This window comes from Molothrus aeneus, chromosome 10 (genome assembly GCF_037042795.1).
Source record: "Molothrus aeneus isolate 106 chromosome 10, BPBGC_Maene_1.0, whole genome shotgun sequence".
Lineage (NCBI taxonomy): Eukaryota > Metazoa > Chordata > Aves > Passeriformes > Icteridae > Molothrus > Molothrus aeneus.
In genome coordinates this window covers 25129432-25148494 of record NC_089655.1, presented here as the reverse complement: position 1 = coordinate 25148494, position 19063 = coordinate 25129432, and the positions used below count along the sequence as shown (strand labels likewise).

The window sequence follows — 19063 nt, the reverse complement described above, 5'->3', positions numbered from 1 at the left end:
GGGGTACAATATGCAGCTGATTTCCCAATTAAGCTTTCCCAGCAAAGAAGTTTTATAATTTAAACAGACTGAAAAGTTTGAGGAATGAATACATATTCATGAAGGACTAATAACACTCTGTCTAGAACACAGCTTTGAGCTGAGAGCAGCTCTGACTGGCTCATGTCTCACCCACCATACTTAGCGAAAATGGGAACGAGGAAGAAATGGCTGAAACCAGCAGATTGTGTTTTGCCAAGACAATAAATAATAACCATATTCTGACTCAAGTGCCAAATGTATAGCGCTTAATTAGAGGTCAGTAGAGCATATTTCTGCTCAGCTGTTCCATTTACAGCAATTAACATGTTCGTGTCACTTAAACTGGGTTGCAGAGCAGATTTCAAAGGGTTGAGTGAAAGCAGAATGAGGGAAGGGCTGTTCCACCTCTGGCAGCAGCCCGGGATCAGCACCTTTGGCCCCCACCCGCTGGCAAAGAGGTCTCAGCCCTGGGGCAGCACCACCCTGCCCCACCCTCTGCGGGCTGAGGGGACCCCGTCCCATCGCTGCGGGAGCTGGAGCGACCCTGCCCGGCCCCGGGAGGGCTAAAGGGACCCTGCCTCCGGCCGGCGTTCCTGCCCCACCTGCCCGGGCCGTGCGGCGACACCGTCAGACACCGGCGGCCGTGCCGGGCTCCCCGCCCGCCGCACCGCGTGCGCTCCCCGCCGCCGCCGCCGCCGCCTGTCCCCGGCGCGGAGCGCTCCGAGCTCGGTGCGGCGGGTGCCCCGGGGCAGGGCAGCGCCTGGCCCCGGCCCCGTCCCCGCGGCGCGGCCCCGGTGCGGCGGGCGCGGCAGCACCGCCCGTGCGGGGGCGGCGCGGGGGGCGGGCGCGCCGGGGCCGAGCCGCGCCTCGTCCCGCCCGGCTCAGTCCGGCGGGGCCGCGCCGTGCCCGCCGAGGGGCCGCGCTCCGCGGCGCTGCCGCCGTCCGGGGCCCGTCCCGCCGGCCCCGGCCCTGCCCGGCCATGGGCGCCGGGGCAGCCGCGGCCGGGACGCCGCCCCCCGCGGGCGGGCGCTGCCGGCGGCGCGGAGCGGCGAGCGCGGGCTGAGACGACGACGGCGACGACGACGAGGAGGAGGAGGGGGCAGGTGGGGCGGCCCCGGCGCTCCTGCAGCCGGGCTGGGGTGCGGCGGGGCCGGCCGGGCGGGGAGCGGGGCCGGGGGGCGGTGGCCGGCGGGCAGGGGGAGCCGGACGGGCGGCGATCGCCGGGGGGCGCGGGTGGATCGGCCGCTCCCTGCCCCCGTTCGGCCCCGTTCCCGCCGCCCTGCCCCTGCCGCTGTCCCCGTGTCCCCGGCCCCGCTCCGGCCGGGCCAGCACGCGGTGGCGGCGGCGTGCGCGGCTCCTCGGCAGCGGGGCGGGGAGCGGAGCGGGGCCCGGTGCCGCCGCTTGCAAACCTCCGAGGGAAAGCAGGGCAGGGCTCACCTTCCAGCTAGGTTTCCTTTGCTCTCCTATTTTTTTAGATGCGTTTCTGTGCCTGTAGAGACTTCGTTGCTTCGCCTCAGCCCTATGTGACTCTGGGGGAAGGATCATGACCGAAGTCCTTCTCTCTGCTGCTCTGAACGGAACTGAACCCAACCTGTTATCCAGCAGCGGCTGGTCTGCGGGAAACGTCACCACCAAGTGCTCCCTGACCAAAACCGGCTTCCAGTTCTATTACCTGCCCACCGTCTACATTCTGGTCTTCATCACGGGGTTTTTGGGCAACAGCGTGGCTATCTGGATGTTTGTCTTCCACATGAGGCCTTGGAGCGGCATCTCGGTTTACATGTTCAACTTGGCGCTGGCCGATTTCTTGTATGTCTTGACTCTGCCCGCCCTCATCTTTTACTACTTCAACAAAACAGACTGGATCTTCGGCGATATCATGTGCAAGCTGCAGAGGTTCATCTTCCACGTGAACCTGTACGGCAGCATCCTGTTTCTGACCTGCATCAGCGTGCACAGGTACACGGGGGTGGTGCACCCCCTCAAGTCGCTGGGCAGGCTGAAGAAGAAGAACGCGGTGTACATCAGCAGCCTGGTCTGGGTCCTCGTGGTGGCCGTGATTTCTCCAATACTCTTCTACTCGGGAACAGGGATAAGGAAAAATAAAACCATAACGTGCTACGACACGACGGCTGACGATTACCTGAGAAGTTACTTCATTTATAGCATGTGCACCACCGTGCTGATGTTCTGCATCCCCTTCATAGTGATTCTTGGTTGCTATGGGCTCATCGTGAAAGCTTTGATTTACAAGGATTTGGACAATTCTCCTCTCAGGAGAAAATCCATTTACCTGGTCATTATTGTGTTGACGGTCTTTGCAGTGTCTTACCTTCCCTTCCACGTGATGAAGACCTTAAATCTAAGGGCCAGGGTGGATTTTCAAACCCCAGATATGTGTGCCTTCAACGATAAGGTTTATGCCACTTACCAAGTGACGAGGGGCCTGGCCAGCCTCAACAGCTGTGTTGACCCCATCCTTTACTTCCTGGCAGGCGACACCTTCCGAAGGAAGCTTTCCAGGGCCACCAGGAAATCATCCAGGAGGAGCGAGCACAACGTGCAGTCCAAAAGTGAGGAAATGACTCTCAATATTTTAACAGAGTATAAACAGAACGGAGATACCAGTTTGTGAGCAAATGCAGAAGATTTGGGAACAGTTTGAAAAAAATCCTCCGCTTTGAGGCAGTAGGAGACTGTAGGGCTTACGAGTGTGTGAGGAAAATCTACCAGTCTCAGATTCTTTTTTAGATAAAGCCTCATTTTCTGGTCTTAGGAAAAGCTTAACAAAGTCAGTGGAAGAATTTTAATGGAAAATAATGTGTTAAAATTCAGCTTTCCTTCAGTAGTTTCATTTATTTCTGACTTCTGTCAGATAAAATAAAATGAAGTAAATCCCCTAAAGGAGGAGAGCAATCCAAGTGCATCTGGTTTAATGACTTAGTCTCCCACGTTTGAAAATGTTCTCAGTCAGCCTGTCTTTAAAAATAGGAAATAAAAATAAGAGCAGTATCTTGTCTTCTGAGGCTCAGTCACAGACCAGGCTCTCCGCTCACTCGCTGTTGTACGCAAGGATTTAAATCCAAGTCATGATGCAGTTACCATTTTCAGTTTTAGTATAATTTTTCATCTACTTCTAGTGCTGATAATTACTTGATAGTTTGGTGGCATTTATGGTTCAGTCCTCTTTCAGTGCCGGTGTTTTACTCAAGGTAGGCTTTGCTGGTGTGTGCATGGTTGTGCTTTGGGATTGCGATGGTTGTTCGTGGCAGAGCTGCCCCCAGGGCTCCCCGGTGCCCTCAGACGGGAGCGGCCCCGGGCGCTGCCGGGCGCGCGGGCGCTGCCGGGCACGGGGAGCGGGGCTGGGCACGGTCGCGGCTCCGGGCTCTGCTCCGATGCCCGGCGCCAGCTGCAGGGACGGGCCTGGCGTGGCCTGGCTGGCCGGGGAGCGCTGCTCGAGCTGCCCGGGGCAGGGGCTGCTGGCACCGCAGCCGTGCCAGGCCTCGACGCCAGCGGGGACCGCGCGCTCCTGCCGTGGCTACCAGAAAGGGTCTGCTCCTGCAGCCTTTACGCATACAGGTGTGTGCCAAGAACAGTGGCTATTAAAGTGGATAATATAAATGGATTATATATATATAATATATATATAACAGTATTTGGGGGGAATTAATTTTTTTTGTACTTTGACAAATAAATTACTGTATTAACAAGATGTTGCAATATACTACAGGCTAAATCCGGCCCTTTACTATAGATCTTCTCCAAATGTGGGATAGTTCATCCAAAATTAGCCAAACTGCAACATTGTGTAACACAAGAGCTAGTGATCAGGCACAGATGAAATTCTACATGGGCAGTGTCACTTGTTTCTCATATTTTTAATAAATGTATTTGAAAATATTTTGTGCTAAAAGCGGTATAAAAGCATGCTCTGAATAATGAATTTAGTGTACAAAATTAAGTTTGATGTAATCCTAAGGGTGATTTTTAACAGATCTTTGTTCCTCTGGTCTGCATCATAAGAGTAAAATATTTATATTTTACTTACCAATTCCAGCGATTGGTTACAAATGAGAGCAGCTCTAGTTATTTTTTGACAACATTGTTAAGCAGCTTCTGTTCATATGTACGGCTTCCTCTGCAGAGTCCCTATTTATTGAACTTATTTATTAGAATGCTAAATGTAAAGTTTGTAAAGTGTGGTTCTCTGTGGTCATATTCAGAATTGGGCATTAATGGAAAATTGAAGAGCATGTTTCAATCACTGTAATACTGTGTCTTCTAACAGAACACCTTTATAATAAACTCAATTCCACCCTGACTATTCACTGCTGATATGTAACCTAGTGATAAATTAAACTACTGATTTATAGCCTAGAGGTAAATGAAACTCCAGCTTAGGAAGCCTCTTAAAGCAATGTGGAGAGCTCATTTAGCCCCATGAAAAATGTAGAGGTAGCGAAGAAATCTCAAGCAAGGGTCAATTGCTAATTAATCCTGACTGACAAAGCCTGTGGAACAGCACAGACTATTTATATACCACAGAAAGAGCCTGATTCACAATAAATGACTTCTCCTATTATGTGATTATTTGAGGCTTCATTCAGCTGAGGCACGTCTTGTTTGGAATGGCAGATGAATTACACGGAGAGGGAGCATAAAAATAGGATATTCTTTGAATCTGCTGCTCTGTGTTGAAAACCCTGTTCTTTTCCGAGCGTTGTGCGGTCACTTTCTCGCGTTCATTAGCAAACACAGCGTTCCAGCAATTCCTGTTCGAGCAGAGGTCGCAGGCGGCCCCGCGCTCTGTCCGTGCCGTGGCTGTGTGCGGCCCTTGCTGCGGGCACCGAGGGGACAGAGGGGCACCGAGGGGACAGGGGACAGGCCGGGAGAGCCGCGGGGCCGGCGGGGGCCCGAGCCCCGCACAGCGCGGGCTGGCGGAGCGAGCGGTGCGGGCCCTGAGCCGCCCTTCCCCCGCGGCTGATGGCACCGGGCAGCTGCGTGCCGGCCCAGGGGACATCCAGGTGATACCTCGCTCTGTGCCCTGTGACACTCCGTGCCGGCCGAGGGGACACCCAGGGGACATCCAGGGGACACCTCACTCCGTGCCCTGTGACACTCCGTGCTGGCTGAGGGGACACCCAGGGGACACCTCACTCCGTGCTGGCCGAGGGGACACCCAGGGGACACCTTGCTCCGTGCCGGCCGAGGGGACACCCAGGGGACACCCAGGTGACACCTCACTCCGTGCCCTGTGACACTCCGTGCTGGCTGAGGGGACACCCAGGGGACACCTCACTCCGTGCTGGCCGAGGGGACACCCAGGGGACACCTTGCTCCGTGCCGGCCGAGGGGACACCCAGGGGACATCCAGGTGACACCTCACTCCGTGCCCTGTGACACTCCGTGCTGGCTGAGGGGACACCCAGGGGACACCTCGCTCCGTGCCGGCCGAGGGGACACCAATGTGACACCTCGCTCCGTGCCCCATGACACTCCGTGCTGGCTGAGGGGACACCGAGGTGACACCTCGCTCCGTGCCCTGTGACGCTCCATGCCCTGTGACACTCCGTGCTGGCCGAGGGGACACCCAGGTGACATCAATGTGACACCTCGCTCCATGCCCTGTGACACTCCGTGCCCTGTGACACTCCGTGCTGGCTGAGGGGACACCCAGGTGACACCTCGCTCCGTGCTGGCCGAGGGGACACCCAAGTGACACCTCGCTCCATGCCCTGTGACACTCCGTGCTGGCTGAGGGGACACCCAGGTGACACCTTGCTCCGTGCCCTGTGACACTCCATGCCCTGTGACACTCCATGCAGGCCGAGGGGACACCCAGGTGACACCTCACGCCATGCCCTGTGACGCTCCGGCTGGTGTGTCCCGCTGGGGCTGTGGCCGAGCCGCTGAGCCCAGAGCCTCCTGCAGGGCTCCTGCTCGGCTCGCCAGCTGTGCTGTATTTGGGCACTTGGAGCCATTGCCAAACCCCACCGGGTTCCTCCTGCCTGCTCCCACACCTCCTCCTTACCTGGCCGTGCCACAGCCACACTGAGTTTCCCTCCTGAGAGAGCCCTGCTCAGCCAGGAGCCAGGCACCCAGCAGAGCTCCAGGAGCCCTGAGGAGCTGCCAGCCTGTCCCTGAGCTGGTCCTTTCTGGGGTGTATTTATGGAAGGCAGTCAGCCCACCAGCTCTAGGGGCCCAGGTGATCCCTGTGATTATCCATCAACCTCTGGGATGGGTGTGGTTGAAGAGGCCTTTCCCTGAGCCACTCACCTGGAGTTTCCAATCCATCCAACATGTGAGGAGAATGCAACTGCAGCTCTGGCCTTTGGGCTGGTAATTAATAATCAGTGGCAACGATGGGTTGTGATTACTAGGGACAAGATCCAGCTCGTTATCTCTCTACTGTGACCACCTAGAAGTTCCACCTTCCCGCATGCTGTGCAATCTTTGACTAGCAAATGAGATTAAACCTGTTCTGATTCTGTGGTCTTGCTTGTAACCTGTTTTCCCCCTGGGTATGTTTGGGAATCTTCTAACTACAAATCATTCTCTTAAGACACCACAAAGTTTGAAGTAAATAGTTATTTAGAGCTTAACATTTGCCAGACCCACACCAAAACCAATTCTTATTCATGAGCTGTACTTGCTTCCTGCAGCTCATGGGTTAATGTTTTTTCCTATTTATGCCCAGTAACTCTTACATGTCTTTAACACAGCTTGAAGTCAGCATGAAACCCACAGGTGAAGTGCTGTCAGTTTGTACATTTGCAGGCATGGCCTTTTTTGTTTCAATCCAGTTCATACACCACAGAATCAATGAACTCCTGGGCAGGGTACAGCAGCACCTGGCCCTGCTCTGGGCAGCAGAGTGCCCAGGCTGTGTTGTGAGCCCTGTCCCCGTGCCAGGGGAGCTGCAGGGTGCCCAGGCTGTGCTGTGAGCCCAGTCCCAGGGGAGCTGCAGGGTGCCCAGGCTGTGCTGTGAGCCCTGTCCCAGTCCCAGGGGAGCTGCAGGGTGCCCAGGCTGTGCTGTGAGCCCTGTCCCAGTGCCAGGGGAGCTGCAGGGTGCCCAGGCTGTGCTGTGAGCCCTGTCCCCGTGCCAGGGGAGCTGCAGGGTGCCCAGGCTGTGCTGTGAGCCCTGTCCCCGTGCCAGGGGAGCTGCAGGGTGCCCAGGCTGTGCTGTGAGCCCTGTCCCCGTGCCAGGGGAGCTGCAGGGTGCCCAGGTGGCTGCCAGCCCCGTGCCAGGCTGCGGAGCATCCTCTGCTCTGTGCCCCCAGGGACACGCTGGGCTTTGGCTCCACAGCGAGGCCCCACAGGCAAACCCCAACCCTGGGCTGTGTGAGCCCCACCCAGGAGGGCACAGGAACCTTCCCCAGCCTTGCCCCCTCCTCCTCCTCTGGGTGAGGAAGGACCTGGGGCACTCCTGGGGGTGTCTGAGCCCAGCTGCATGGGCACAGCAATTTCAAATACTCTGAAGGCACAGGACTTATTACTTGGCATGTGGCTGTGAGTTACTCTGTGTTCCAAGGGCGGATGTGAAAATGCTTATTTATCTGGTGTGCTGTGATTTTAATATTGTTAAGTTCAATTTTTTTGTGAACACTACTGAAACCTGATTGCAACATCTGCAGGGACAGTGCTACCTTTTATTTACACTCAGGTTATGCAGCTGCTTTAATTAAAGAGTAAAGAAAAATCCTCTTATTTGTCCATAATTTTAATGAACAAAAATATATTTGGGTTTGAAGCTGCAACTATTTTTAGTGGCAGCAAAAGTGTGGCCCCAGCGTTGCTGGCTGCACCGAGCAGCTCGTGTTGGAGCTGCCCCAGTAGCATTATGAAACACTCCTCCTGCCTTTTGTGTTGGTAATTCGTGCTTCCAGGAGATTCTTCCGGCAGTGGTATGTCTTTAAAAATAGGTAATAAAAGGCTTGCAGAATAGATGCAATTTAAAACCTCGAGAGGAAGCAGGCAGACCAAATGAGAATCGAAATAAGTGAATAAAGTGAATAAATGAGTGATGCTTAGCCTTCAAAGACAAAGGAGGCATGTGGAGATGGCTTTACACTGAGGGAAGGTACATAGAGATCAGATATTGGAAGAAAGCTGTTCCTTGTGAGGGTGGGCAGGCCCTGGCACAGGTGCCCAGAGCAGCTGCCCCTGGATCCCTGGCAGTGCCCAAGGCCAGGCTGGACACTGGGGCTGGGAGCCCCTGGGACAGTGGGAGGTGTCCCTGCCATGGCAGGGGTGCCCTGCATGGGATTTAGGGTCTGTTCCAACCCAAACCATTCCATGGTTCTGTGATGTTTGGGGTCAGCAGGTGGCACAAACAAGGGTCGCCCCTGTGCAGTTCCAGAGGCAGCAGGCTCACTTGCTGCCCCATTCCCACCCACCCCAAGCCCTCTCCCATTCCCAGACTGCTGGGGACACATCCTGAGGGGTTACCCCGACCATCACAGGCTGGGGGGTTACCCAAACCTGTGGGGTTACCCCAAACCATCACAGGCAGTGAGGTGGGAGCACTACCCAGCCCATTCTGGCATCCCCATGGAGCTGGAGGTGCTCAGGGTGAGGCAGGAGAGACCCAGGGCAGCTTGGAGGGGCTGTGAGCTGTGTCTGTGGCACCCACAGGGGCACCCAGGGCTGTGAGCTGTGTCTGTGGCACCCACAGGAGCACCCAGGGCTGTGAGCTGTGTCTGTGGCACCCACAGGAGCACCCAGGGCTGTGAGCTGTGTCTGTGGCACCCACAGGAGCACCCAGGGCTGTGAGCTGTGTCTGTGGCACCCACAGGAGCACCCAGGGCTGTGAGCTGTGTCTGTGGCACCCACAGGAGCACCCAGGGCTGTGAGCTGTGTCTGTGGCACCCACAGAACACCCAGGGCTGTGAGCTGTGTCTGTGGCACCCACAGAACACCCAGGGCTGAGCTGTGTCTGTGGCACCCACAGGAGCACCCAGGGCTGTGAGCTGTGTCTGTGGCACCCACAGGAGCACCCAGGGCTGTGAGCTGTGTCTGTGGCACCCACAGGAGCACCCAGGGCTGTGAGCTGTGTCTGTGGCACCCACAGGAGCACCCAGGGCTGGGCTGTGTCTGTGGCACCCACAGGAGCACCCAGGGCTGTGAGCTGTGTCTGTGGCACCCACAGGAGCACCCAGGGCTGTGAGCTGTGTCTGTGGCACCCACAGGAGCACCCAGGGCTGTGAGCTGTGTCTGTGGCACCCACAGGAGCACCCAGGGCTGTGAGCTGTGTCTGTGGCACCCACAGGAGCACCCAGGGCTGGGCTGTGTCTGTGGCACCCACAGGAGCACCCAGGGCTCTGTGGCAGCTGGCTGTGGGTGTCACCAGCTCCTGTGTGAGGACTGAGAGGACACTGAGTGCTGGCTGTGTTTGTGTCCCCTGGGGCACACAGCCCACTCAGTGCTCCCTGGGAATGGGGCTACCCCTCTGGGAGTGACCCATGGCCTGCCACAGCCACCAGCACCGTGTCCTGCAGCCCCAGGGCAAGCTGGATGTCCCAAAGGAGAACCAGGCAGAGGCTCCCACCAGGAAACCCATTCCCAGGGCCCTGAGTGGCTGCTGCCTGCCCGTGGGAGCATCCCTGCATCCCTGAGTGATCATCAGAAAATCTGCTCATTTAGAGTGCTGGAAACACCACTCACCCTTCCTGGCATTCCCCTACAGCCAGGGAACAGCAGAGCTGTTTGTGTTAATAATTCATAGGAGACTTCTCCCTTTGCTTTATGGCTCTTCCACGCAGCAGCACCAGGATCTGCCCCACACCCTCCTCGCTGAGCTGGGGCCATGGCCTGGGTCAGACTGAGACCTTCAACCCCTGCTGCTCCCAGGGACCTTCCCCTGCAGGCTGAGAGCCCCACTCGGCTCGATTCTTAACCAAAACCAGCCCTAACTTTAACACAGAGGGTGGTACAACCCTGGCGCAGGTTCCTCAGGGGGCTGTGGCTGCCCCTGCCCTGGAAGTGCCCACGGCCAGGCTGGCTCCTGGCGGGTGCCAGGCTGTGCCCCGTGCTGTGCTGGCATTCAGGCATGGACTGACAGAGATTTCCCTGTGGGAGCCAGGCTGCTTGGTCACAAATGCACTTCCTTCCACTGTGAATAATGGCCTTTTGTGGGGAACTGCTTTTTCTCCAAGGCAGTGACTGAGAAGTGACCCAGCCGTGGAGCCGGGGCTGGCTCAGCGCTGGGACAGTGTCAGGGGCTGGGGCCAGGCAGAGGCGTGGAGGGGCTGAGCAGGGGCACCCAGCCTTGGTATCACCCAAACAGACCCCAGGGACTGGCAGAGGAGGGCAAGGGATGCTCCTGCACACAGCCAAGCATCCCAAATGCACATGCCAGAGGCTCGGGGCACGGCCCTGAGACCCACAGATGAGGATTTGCTCACTTGGCCTCTCTGTGACTCTGGCCTCTCCCAGCTGGGAGAAGCTCTTGGGGATTATAACACAGTTTTAATACCAAATATTATGTTATTGCTAATTTCAGAATTAAAGAGTACTTTTAAGACTCCACAGAAGTTAAATTCTTACCAGATTATTGAGTTCTAATATCCTCAGTAACAACACCAGAGTAGTTCAGTCATGCATTGAGATAATAAAGCTTTGCACTGTGGGGGGAGAATTATTTGTTTGTTTGGCATTACTGGCCCATCGCTACCCCCATCCCCACTGTGGGCTCAGCACAGGGCCCCAGGACCCAGGTGGGTGCAGCAGGATGGGTTTCCCCTCTCCCTGCTCTCCCTGGCTGCAGCTGGGCCAGTCCAGGAGGACAAATGGCCTCGCAGGGGTTTGTGGCAGCTTCCAGCGCAGGGACAGCAGCCAGGCCAGAGGGAAGCAGGTCCCGGGTGCTGCCCGAGCTGCCTTGGCACTGCAGCTCTCCTCCTCCTCCTCAGCAATGTGTCAGGACACGTTTGGCACAAGTAAAAAGTTGTTGTTTAACATTCTTGTGTATTTGTGAGCGGTGGCAGTGATGCTTCCTGTAAAACAGAGCTGCGAGCGTGGCAAAGCTGTTTGATGTTACAGCCTTATTTAAACAGCATTTAGATAGTAAAAGCAGTCATTCCCCTCGTCCCCACATACCAGCTACCCATTAAAATTCCTTCTCATGCTCCTGCACAAAGACTAATTTTGGCAGAAGGCTAACTTGCCCTAGATTTTTAAAAGACTACTTGTTTTAAAACAAAGTCCTTTGGGGAAGGGAGGGAGCTGGGAGATTTGCTTCCTCCCCCTGCCCTCCCAGTCTCATCACCTTGACTGGCCCCCATCCCATCACCCCTGGTCACCCCATCCCATCACCCCCCCCCGGTCACCTCCTGGCCCCGGGGGGTGCAGTACCCTCCTCCTCCTCCTCCTCCTCCTCCTCCTCCTGCTCTTCCTCCTCCATGGAGGGGCTCCTGGCCCCTTGGAGGGTGATGGAGGGGAGCTTTGAGCACAGAGCACGGAGCAGGAGGAGCCAAGGGAAGATTGAAAATCTGTCATTCACCTTGACATTGACACACTAAAAATAAAGTTAAACACTTTTAAAAACAAATTATGCCAATATTCAGATATTACTTGAGGGGCTTGACTCAGAATAAAACTCTGGGTTTTCAAGCCATCTCTCACTACCATTAGAACAGCTTTTCACCAAGATATTCCTTTGTTCCTGGGTTGTTTCCTCTCCTTCAGACTCTGGGCAAAGTGTCACTCGATTGAGACAACTGAGAAGAGCAGAACATCAGAGAAACCTGCCCCAGAGGTGTCCTGTAGAACGCAGAGCGAGCAGGTCCAGAGAGACCCACAGAGGCAAATCCACAGGCAGAGCCTCGCGGGGAGCAGATGGAGGAGCTGACTTGTCTCTTTGGCTGTGATTCAAGGAAAATGTTTTCTACCCTTCCCTTGCTGCATGGGGATAAATCTGCAAAGGAAAACATTTCTCGGTGCAGCGTGCTGGCAGGGCTGGTGCCACACCACCAGCGGATCCAGCCCTGCCACAGCCCTGGGGCACGTTCCTCGCTGAGTGCTCTGACAGCTGCTCTGGCTCCGGGGCCACCAGCAGGCTGCTCAAGCCGAGAGAGGTTAAATACCAGTGAGCCCCAGTGAGCCCCAGTGAGTCCCGGTGAGTCCCAGTCCCCAGGGAATGCTGCATAAGCAGCTGCCCTTGGTGCATGCACAAAAGGAAGCAGAGCTGAATTTTTGGCTGGATTTAGCAGCTCTCTGTAGCTTGCCAGGCCGTGGTGACATCAGGGAATGGCTCCACAGAGGGATGCTGCCTTTAGAACCCCGTGGGGCTCCTGGGTGCCCTGCCCACAGCAGGGATGGAGCTGGGCAGTGACAGCACCTCCGTCTCTGCTGCCAGCTGCAATTCACCCCCTGTCCCAGAGCGGGCTCAGCCGGGGACAAGGGGTAGGACAGGGCTGGGGCTGGGCTGGGGCAGGGCTGGGGCAGGACAGGGCTTGGGCTGGGCTGGGGCTGGGGCAGGGGCAGGGGCAGGGCTGGGGCTGTGCCCACGCCACCACAGCTGCTGCCACTGCCTCAGAGGCTCCAGAACAGCCCCCAGCCCGTGCCACCAGCTCTGGACACCGGCTTTGCTCATTAAATCTCTCCTGTAAGTGATACTGGGAGGGATGACTCAGCCCTAAGTATAGCTACCTGCACCCAGAATAGAGCCAGGCCCTGCGGCGCTTGGTGTGGGTCAGCGGGAGCGTCTCCTAAAGCACTGAGAGCTGGGGCTGTGACACTGGTGGCACCACGGGTGGCCCTGCCTTTTCACCTGCTTTACCCTCAGCCCAGGACAGGATTCCTTAGAAAACCCTCTGACACGAATCCCCTCTACTGAATGTACAGAAACACAAATTTCAGTTGTTCCTTTTCTTGATCAAGTCACGCTGACCAGAGCTCACGAACAGGATCAGCTTACACCACATCTAAAAATACACCATCAGCTACACACAGATGGATCTAAGGGATGTGTGTGTGTAACTGCGTGCACATGTCCCTGAAGCTCTAAGATACACAAACTCCTGATACTTTGCTGTAAAAGGTGGCAGGCAGAAAACACTATGCTCTGGCAGTGCACAAATGGGGCCTTTGTCCCTTGCCATGAAGCCCCTGTACCCACAAGGCTCAGGAGCAGATCCAGAAGCATCAGTGAGTTCACACTGGTGGGAAAGTTCCAGAAGGAAAGAGGAGCCAGAGCCACTCTGCCCCATTGCCCTGGTCAGCATCCGGCACCAAGAGTTGAGGGGTTGCATCCTGGGCTTTGCTCTGCCTCTTTGGCCGAGTTGTTTAAAATAGCAAACAGAAGAATTTGCCTCTCAGATAAGATAAACTGCAGTTAACTCATGACAGGATGTGCCCTGCAAACCTCAGGAGCAATCTGCACGTGGTGAAACACAGCCCCAGCACCGGTCCTGCCTGCTGCAGCACCAAGCCAGGCTCACACGGCGCTGTGGCTGATCCCAGCACCGCCCCTGAGCACAGACTGAGCATCTGCAGCTGCACAGGGGACAGGGCACGAGCAGAGCTGCCCAGAGGAGCCTTTCTGGGCACGGAGGTTCCCAGGTGGATTTTGGAGCAGGGTGCTTCCAGCAGCAGCCCCAGCTCCCCTCTTCCCACAGCCCAGGTGAGAGGCTGGCTGCAGCTCTGCATTCCCTGGGGCTGGGCAGGGTGTGTGCCCCAGCACCACCATGGGAACAGGGACACCCAGCCTGGGGCTCCTCCAGAGGCTCCTGCTCCTCTTTCCCAGTACCACTCTAAGGGTAGAAACATCCACATGGAGTCAGTGCAAATGAGTCATATTTCAGTGCCATCTTATTGTTAGATACTGTACATGATATTTGTCAGCTCGTGCTGTGAGCGGTTCCTTTACATAACCCCCGAGAGCTGTGTCAGACTCCAGTGGTTTACAAGGCCTCTGCTTTGAATGGATTAAAGTGTGGTGCTCATTTCCATCAGCTCCAGACCTGCAGGGCTGCCCACATGCTGTATCCAGTTGAACGAGGTGCCTTTTTGGGCAGGTGGCAGTGACACCTCTGAGAGGGCATGAGGCTCTGGCGCTGCCATTTTCCTCTGCAGGACGCCCTGAGCCTGGCTGGGCACTCCCTGCCTCCCCCAAGGGTCACCAAAGCCACACAAGTGTTTCAATCCCTGTGCCCATTGTGGGATCTGAGCCTCGGTGCCCTTAGGGTCTGCTTCTCCCCCAGCTGAGCTGCCCCTGGGCTCAGGGGATGGTGCCATCAGGGCACAAGAGTGGCAAGGAGTGCTGGGGGTGCCCCAAACCATGGGGGAAGTGTGGAGCAGCAAAGCACCGAGTCAGAAGCACTAACTCCATCAGCTCTCTGTGAAAGCCACTTAACTGGGATATAAACTTTCCCTGACACATCTAATACACCTCTCTTGGTGCCAAGTGACCATTAAAGGAACACGATCCAAAAACCACATTAGCCCATCCTGCCGTGGGGGTGCCAGGGATCCCAGCCCAGTCTGTGTGAGCTGCAGCTGCTCCAGCTCAGCTACAGGAGCTCCTGGTGGGCACAGCAGGTCCATCCTGGGCGAGCAGGGACTCTCCTCGTGACCACAGCCCCGGGATGATGCCACAAGGCCAGATGTGGGCAGGCAGCCCTGCTGTGGTCCCAAACCCTGGGCACCAGCACAGGCCCTGGCTCTCCTGTGCCCGCAGCATGAGCAGTGATGCTCCTGATGGCTCTTGCCACTGCATGAGGTGACAGAAGCTGTGAACAAACCCCTGCACAGGCTCTGGAATGGGAGCCCAGGGGAGCCCAGGGGAGCCCAGGGGACCCCAAGGCAGCTGCCGGCTCGGCCCGGGGCGCTGGCAGAGCGCGGTCCGTGGCCGGTCCCGGTTGGCAGCCCCGGGCACTGCCCGCCGTGCCCTCCGTGGGTGCCGCTCCCCGGAGCCCGCAGCGGTCCCAGCCGGGGCCAGGAGCGGCCGAGGAGCGTTCCCAGGCCGCAGCCAAGGGGGAGCTGCTCTGCCCTTCCTGGATGCGCTCCCCGCCCCGGCAGCGATGCGTGAACCGGCGGCCGCCCCCTCTCCAGCGCTCCCGGTTCCCAGCTCCCATCCAAAGCCCTTCCCCAGCTCTGCTGCTCTCACTGCTCCAGGGCTGTGTTTAGCCGCTGCTCCCTCTCCGAACCGCCTGGCTGAAGGGATGTCAGGCTTCACAGGTGGTTCACAGGGCTGGCTGAACCCCTCTGGCGTGGTCACTCGTTCAGAAGGCCCAGCAGCGCTGGCAGGAGCTGGCACCACACCTATGCCCATCCGTGCCCTCGATGGCACCCGCTGCTGCCGTTCGCCCGGGCGTGGAGCACAGGAAAAGCCGTGATTTTCCTTCCTGGGCTTGTCCTGGGAGCCAGAGCCCTGCGGGGCTGGAACCTGCCCTGGGCAGCCCGAGCACAGCTGCCGCGTTCGGACACGGAGCAGGGACAGGCAGAGCTGAGTGAGACACAGGGGACAGAGAGCGTGTGCGGGGACAGGCACGGCTCCCTCTGCTCCCTGTGGGACACTGGGGACAGGCAGAGCTCCCTGTGGGACACTCGGGACAGGCAGAGCTCCCTGTGGGACACTGGGGACAGGCACGGCTCCCTCTGCTCCCTGTGGGACACTGGGGACAGGCAGAGCTCCCTGTGGGACACTCGGGACAGGCACGGCTCCCTCTGCTCCCTGTGGGACACTGGGGACAGGCACGGCTCCCTCTGTGCCCTCTGAGACACTCGGGACAGGCACGGCTCCCTCTGCAGCTCCCTGTGGGACACTCGGGACAGGCAGAGCTCCCTGTGGGACACTGGGGACAGGCACGGCTCCCTGTGGGACACTGGGGACAGGCAGAGCTCCCTGTGGGACACTCGGGACAGGCACGGCTCCCTGTGGGACACTGGGGACAGGCACGGCTCCCTCTGCTCCCTGTGGGACACTGGGGACAGGCACGGCTCCCTCTGCTCCCTGTGGGACACTGGGGACAGGCACGGTTCCCTCTGCTCCCTGTGGGACACTGGGGACAGGCACGGCTCCCTGTGGGACACTCGGGACAGGCAGAGCTCCCTGTGGGACACTGGGGACAGGCACGGCTCCCTCTGCAGCTCCCTGTGGGACACTGGGGACAGGCAGAGCTCCCTGTGGGACACTCGGGACAGGCAGAGCTCCCTGTGGGACACTGGGGACAGGCACGGCTCCCTGTGGGACACTGGGGACAGGCACGGTTCCCTGTGGGACACTGGGGACAGGCACGGCTCCCTGTGGGACACTGGGGACAGGCACGGCTCCCTGTGGGACACTGGGGACAGGCAGAGCTCCCTGTGGGACACTCGGGACAGGCAGAGCTCCCTGTGGGACACTGGGGACAGGCAGAGCTCCCTGTGGGACACTCGGGACAGGCAGAGCTCCCTGTGGGACACTGGGGACAGGCAGAGCTCTCTGTGGGACACTCGGGACAGGCACGGTTCCCTGTGGGACACTCGGGACAGGCACGGCTCCCTGTGGGACACTGGGGACAGGCACGGCTCCCTGTGGGACACTGGGGACAGGCACGGTTCCCTGTGGGACACTCGGGACAGGCAGAGCTCCCTGTGGGACACTGGGGACAGGCACGGCTCCCTGTGGGACACTGGGGACAGGCAGAGCTCCCTGTGGGACACTGGGGACAGGCAGAGCTCCCTGTGGGACACTGGGGACAGGCACGGTTCCCTGTGGGACACTGGGGACAGGCAGAGCTCCCTCCCTGTGCAGCTCCCTGCGCTCCCTCTGCAGCCCCGGGCACGCCGCTACTCCGGAGCCGCCCGGGATCCGGCACACAGCAGGGACACACAGAGCAGCCAGAAACGCAGCAGGGGCTGCCCTGGCAAACACAAAACACTGCTGTCCTATGGTCCCTGCCGTGGGCTCTGAGGCTCGTGTTGGAAAGGGTATAAATAGTGATAGAAGTGTGAGCCTCCTTTTCAAAGCCACTTAAAAGACTTTTTTTAAAAATTAACAGCCAAAACAGCAAACAAGCCCTAAAGGTATTTCTTTAGCAGGAACTTGAAAGAAGCAGAGCTGATGAGGTGCAATCCACTGTCTTTCCACCTGCTTAATCAGAAACAGGACACTGCAGGAAATTATCATACTACTTCATTTCAGGAAAAAGCTTTTCAATAAAAAGATTAAACATGTCTCTAATGCGTGAAGATATGAGCAGGTTATAATTACTATTGACCTCACCTCATCAGCAGTATTTAATTGATGTCAAGGTCTTTATCTGCCTGTGCAAGTTAATCAGCATCCCTGGGCCTCCAAAGACTGCATTTATAACCTCCTAAGGAAGGAGGAACCTTGCTGGGTTTACTTCTCTTGTTTTTCTCTCCCTTCCCTCCCACATGTCCCCGAGCTGCTGCACCTCAGCTCTGCTGGGGCACTCACTGCCTGGGGCTGGAAACCCACCTCTGGAACTGCTGCTCCTGCCCCTCATGCTTCCCAGACACCTGCAGCAGGATCCCTTTCCTGGAAATGTGATTTCACACTGTGGGAGAGGGCTGATCCCGACTGGGCTGGGGGCCTGGCCTGAGCCCTGCTGCCCCAGCCCTGCACAGCGGCCAGGGCTGGCAGCAGCCCCGTGCTTTCCTGGAGATGCACATTTCCACCCATTCCCAGGGGTTATAAATACCCCAGGAGCCGGGAATGCACATGGAAGGGCTGGAGCAGCACGGAGGGAGGGGGCGGGCGTGCTCCATTGCAATACCCATATTTATCTGCAGCTTTATTTGAGTAACACGGAGGTTTTTTCCCCTGCTGGCCACCAAGGAGCTGCTGCAGTGCCCAGGCTGCAGCTGAAGGACAGGATCCATGCTGTGATCCTGCAGGCAGCTGGGAGCACACAGAAGCTCCTGTCCAGACTTTGGGGAGGAATAACTATGGGCAAACTTCCCTTAAATTAAACAGATGAATTGTTTGTACCAGAATCAAACAGTCCAGGGCCAGGACACGTCCCCTCTTGCACTGATGTGCCTTTGCCATAAAACCTGTCCTGGAGAAGCCCCAGAGGCAGCAGTGAAACATTTCCCCTGGCTGTGAGCAAGGAGCTCAGCTCTGATGGACCCTCCAGCACTGGGGGGACACCCCAGGACATTGGATGCTACCTTGGGGTCCCCATGTCCATCCCAGGTGCATTGAGCCCCACCCAGGGAATGTCTGGCAGAGGCTGGGAAGGACAACCTGTCCCTCTGCATCTCCCTGCCCTCCCACTGCCGACACACAGCTTCGGAGACAGCACCCTGGGGCAATCCCACAGGGAGGTCAGCATTCCAAGGTTTCCTGAAATTACAAAGCAACTTCTCCATGGTGTCTTTCACAGTGTTAAGCTGATTAGTACCATTTAAAAAGAAAAAAAAAAGTAGCTTAATTTTATATCTTAACAAAGCTTCTTTGACAAATGCATTGAGGATAAGAATCCCTCTTCCCACGGGAGCTGAAACCATTAGGGGAGATTTGCTGCTAGAGCCAGTTCTCTACAACCACTGTGTGTTCTGCACTTGTTATTTATAAAAACTCAGGGAAAATATGTCAGAGCTGTAAGGAGCTGAAGCAAGGAGACGTCAAGGTAGTTCTGTGTCACCCTCATGGACACAAGCCCGCTGCTGCTTTAGGCAAGTCCCACTTAGCACAACTGAAGGGTTTGTGTCTCTCCTGCTCAGAAACCTCCTGGATTTTGCTGGTCTCCAGCTGGACTCCATGAGAAGCAGCAGCTCTGCCAGGCAAACTCGTGGGCTGGAATCAAACCTGGGTGCTGGATTTCATATGCCACGAGCAGCCCCTGCACTCCCCAGGGCGGCCTGGGCTGGGCTGGGCACGGTGCTGGCAGCTCCCAGCCCTTGGCATCCTGACCTCTGCTCTCCTGGCACCCAGGCTGGCAGAGCCAGCACAGCAGGGCTGCCAGCCGGGGGCTGGCAGGGGCTGTGGGTGCCAGGTGCCGTGGCAGCAGAGGGAAGGAGCCTGGGGAGCCGGGGGCACACGGGCCAGGGAAGGGGCTCGGCGAGAAGCGCCTGCGTGCAGGCACAGACCCTG

General features: G+C 57.5%; 1 protein-coding gene across 1 annotated transcript; it reads left to right on the top strand.

Moving 5' to 3' along the window:
- Nucleotides 1-1015: 1015 nt before the first annotated feature.
- Nucleotides 1016-4342, top strand: P2RY1 (purinergic receptor P2Y1). Its single transcript, XM_066556579.1, has 2 exons — nucleotides 1016-1124; nucleotides 1497-4342. Exon 2 carries the CDS (start codon nucleotides 1565-1567, stop codon nucleotides 2654-2656), a length of 1092 nt encoding a protein of 363 aa, XP_066412676.1. The 5' UTR covers nucleotides 1016-1124; nucleotides 1497-1564; the 3' UTR covers nucleotides 2657-4342.
- The last annotated feature ends 14721 nt before the right edge of the window (nucleotides 4343-19063 follow it).

Bases quoted from the DNA above. Each gene is read 5' to 3' on its own strand.
- P2RY1 (XM_066556579.1), top strand. From the start codon at position 1,565: ATGACCGAAGTCCTTCTCTCTGCTGCTCTGAACGGAACTGAACCCAAC.